The sequence below is a fragment of the Antedon mediterranea genome, chromosome 5 (assembly GCF_964355755.1).
Source record: "Antedon mediterranea chromosome 5, ecAntMedi1.1, whole genome shotgun sequence".
Classification (NCBI taxonomy): Eukaryota; Metazoa; Echinodermata; class Crinoidea; order Comatulida; family Antedonidae; genus Antedon; species Antedon mediterranea.
In genome coordinates this window covers 22,014,682-22,018,366 of record NC_092674.1, presented here as the reverse complement: position 1 = coordinate 22,018,366, position 3,685 = coordinate 22,014,682, and the positions used below count along the sequence as shown (strand labels likewise).

The 3,685-nt window shown below is 34.3% G+C and overlaps 1 protein-coding gene across 1 annotated transcript; it reads right to left on the bottom strand.

The window, feature by feature from the left end:
* LOC140049814 (uncharacterized) lies at positions 1-3,685 on the bottom strand. The gene is made up of 7 exons (XM_072094763.1): positions 3,352-3,685; positions 2,712-2,762; positions 2,237-2,448; positions 1,778-1,867; positions 1,266-1,605; positions 750-1,055; positions 1-484 (listed from the first exon to the last, which is right to left on the bottom strand). The coding sequence occupies exons 1-7, from the start codon at positions 3,683-3,685 to the stop codon at positions 132-134; spliced, it is 1,686 nt and encodes a 561-aa protein (XP_071950864.1). The 3' UTR covers positions 1-131.

The following is a 3,685-nucleotide window of genomic DNA, read 5'->3' as shown; positions in this document are numbered from 1 at the left end:
ATTTGTCGACCGTAAACTAATCAATAAGATTTTGCACTATCACTGTCATTTTATTCTTACTTTCAATTTTCATTTGTGATCATTAGGCTATTTCAGTATACTATGTTTTGATATTGATTATTCGGATGTGTCTATTGCTTTTTGTAGTAGCAATAGTGAAGAGTAAAATCTTCTCCTCTACCAGTGTTGTATGGGTACGATCCATCATAATAGTCGGAGTTAAACCATTCTCCATCGTTATCCCAATGAAACCATTCCTCAGCCACATTCATTCCGTAAACTTCTTGACACATATGACTGGACTTCAGAAGGAAGAATGGATCATCGGTAGGAAGGGTTATTGGATTAGAAGCAAAACCATCATTGCGGGAACAGTAGTAAATCTTGGTATCTTTGTTGTATACTCCCTCTGGTAGTTCACCGTTTACACTGTTTGAATTTAAAGTGTCTTCATCATTCCAAAACATCCACCCTTCATCAAACCCTGTAACAAAATTACTACAAATATTAATATTCAAAATGTAATTATTCAGTGTGAAGTCTGTTCGTATGCCATCAATTTACATATGCCTTCGGCATGGCATATACCCGATGGAAGCATCAGTATCACTTACGCCTGGTAACTTGTCATAACATTAAACTAATTATTTCTTTAATATAATGTGCCGATTCAAATACAAACATACTACACGTTCTCCAACTATTAGTAGTTTCAAAAAGTTTAATAACATGAATAGAAGTCAAAATACCTGAGGGACAAGCCACACCCTTCTTAAAAATACAGTACTGCCCTGCTTCGAACTTCCAATTATAGCTATCCTCTTCTTCCACGCCTTTTGAACAAAAGTTCTGCTGCATGTTGTTGCGTTTGTATGGTCCTATGAGATGGAGTGGATCTGACCAATCGTTTGAAGACAAACTATTTTCAGTGTCGTGAAATCGGGAGCCAATTTTCCAGTAAAAATGCGCAGCTGGACAACCGTTTGGCGTAGTGTCAGTCATTGGAATAGTGTAAGTACCAAAAGGCCATGTGACGGGAATCTCTACGGTTGTCACTAGTAAGAAAAATTTACGCTATATTATTTTCCATAAATTCTTCTTCTTGTACGGTGTATTATATTTGTCTATATTATTGTTATATATGTGATATTATATATAATCACTAGTTTTTGGTTAATGGTAGAACCAGTTACTTTCTACTCGAATGTGTTCTAAGCGATGAATTACGCTAATTTTGTAAAGTTATTAATTTAATTTAATCTTACCTGGGGCCTTGTTAGCAGATTTCAAAGCTGGATAAACTGCCAACGCATCCTTTATGTTAGCCCTTTTGCTCTCCAAATCACTGATGTCTCCGGATCGGCAAGTTCCATTTATTACATATTCATCAAAGCTACTCCAATATACATTCTCAAATACCGATGAGATGCATAACAATTTTAAGGAAATCGGTTCAGCATTTGATTCTGCTCCTAGTACAATGTTCTCTTCCAGTTCCCATTTCTCACTCGGACATAAGTCAACGTCATAATTGTCCATATTCACCCGAACAGAGCTCGAATATCCGTTGTATGGCCCACCATGAGTTGTAGCATTTTTTATTATCTATTAAATTTAGAAAGATTTTTAACTTAAATATTATTAATAAATGTCTAGTTGTTCTTTTTTTTTTATTGTATAATGCTTTAAATACAACTAAAAATCGTTATTTATTATTTCAGGTTAATTTTAAACGTGACATATGGTACCGTATAGAACTAAGATAACATGGACCTACCGAACTCAATGCACAGTGCACAATGTCAGTTTGAGATGCCGAGTACCTTTCTAATGTTTTCTGCCCGACATCCACTTCTACTATGACATCCTAAAACAATACAGTACAGTAGCCTTTACATTTTTGTTTTTGTTAAATGTGCGCATAACAATAATGCTACGTATGCAATAATACCATAATCGTCTTTGGTCAATGATAATCGTGTTATTCCAAATAGTATGTTTTAAAACTTTACTAAGACTGTTATTTGTAGAGATCACAATAGGTTTTTAGGTATAAAATAATAGATATGCGTTGGGTTTAACAGACGATGACGTAACGATAATAAATGTTGACATACAGTATGATGTTTTTGAATATGACATTAAAAACGATCAATAAACAAATTCTACTACTAGGCCTACTATTTCTACCGCGTTAATTAATAGTACTACACACAAAAAAGGTAAATGCACGTACTGTTCCCCATTTATCAATGAAATCTACGTATTGTGTCTCGGCATACCGGGCTGGCAGTGCGCATACATCATTAACAAATTCAATGTTTAACTTATAGCTGTCGATATCTGCTAATTCGGACTGGTACCGAGCCGTACCTTTATTGCATACGTTACGATACTCTTTTAACACACGTCTATCTTGAACGGTCTGTGTCTCCACTAAACTCATACCTTAATCGGAATAACAATTATGACACTTTAACAATAATTTTTTTTAAATGCAATATTATACATTTATATTTTCTTTTTATTAATTTTGGAAATAAAGTAAACTGAACAATTGGTTTTTTTTTTAACGATCTAGAAAGGCAGAAGCATTCCTTTGGAGTGTAATGTGACAAAACTGGCAATGAGATGTACACCTATCTAGACAATGCACGTATCACTTTCTTAAATCGACAACAATAACATTACATTGTATTAATTATACTTACGATCACTCATCATGAACTGATACCCCAGAAGCCCACAGTGTTCTGATGATCCTAAAAATAAAAATGTAAATTGTCTTTTCTTTTGAAACATATAGCTATAACAATAATCGTAAATAAAACTCATAGCAATTCCCTCAAATTGAGAGAAACTCCGTTCTATAGTACCACCAAATTGCATGTGGCTTCTTGAAACCAATTATTTTGCTGCAGTTGTAAGTTAATGTATACATAATATAAACTTTAACTATTTTAACCATTTTTACTTTCTATGGAATGACGAATTAACTATATACTGACAACGTACACAAAGATTTAACTTTGTGTACTTTTTTTAACAATGGTACCCCTTTTTCTCATTTATTATCTATTATTTTTAGAAAATGTTAACTGTAATTTGATTTTATTGAGAAATAAAAATTATTGATTGATTGATTGATTAACAGGTGGTACAATATTCGTATCGGTTGCATACATCTCTAGAATCACATTTGGCCACGATCAACGTGATGTTAAGGCCATATTGCCATAGTCGAACGAAATATACGATATGGATATTCAAGTTAAGGTAAGTAGACCACCCTAATCACTCTGGATGTTCGGCTCTGACTTTAAATAAAGACAAATTTAATATAAGACATACCATCTATGCCTACGTCTTTGTTGAGTTTCTCTTGATACGAAGATGGTGAGTAGAAAACTGACGTCACAGAAGAGCAGCTTTCGCCGTTACTAGCGATAACCTCGTCTGGTACATAATAAAGATTGTCGTCTGTCAATTTTCCTTCCTCATAGCTAAACTCAAAAATACGTCGATCAAAATTGATGCCAGAATCAGATGAATCGTAGAGGTCACCATCAGGATTACCGTACAAGAGGTTATAACCGACGCCTAAATACTGCACACTGTCAAGCTCAGACGAAAGGGCTGTCAGTGCCAGAAATGACATAAGGGTGAATACGAGGAACTGTGACAT

Bases quoted from the DNA above. Each gene is read 5' to 3' on its own strand.
- LOC140049814 (XM_072094763.1), bottom strand. From the start codon at position 3,685: ATGTCACAGTTCCTCGTATTCACCCTTATGTCATTTCTGGCACTGACA. The intron at 2,763-3,351 runs GTATGTCTTATA...TTTTATTTTTAG, and splicing joins CAAAGACGTAGGCATAGATG to GATCATCAGAACACTGTGGG. The intron at 1,868-2,236 runs GTACGTGCATTT...GTATTGTTTTAG, and splicing joins TCATTGATAAATGGGGAACA to GATGTCATAGTAGAAGTGGA.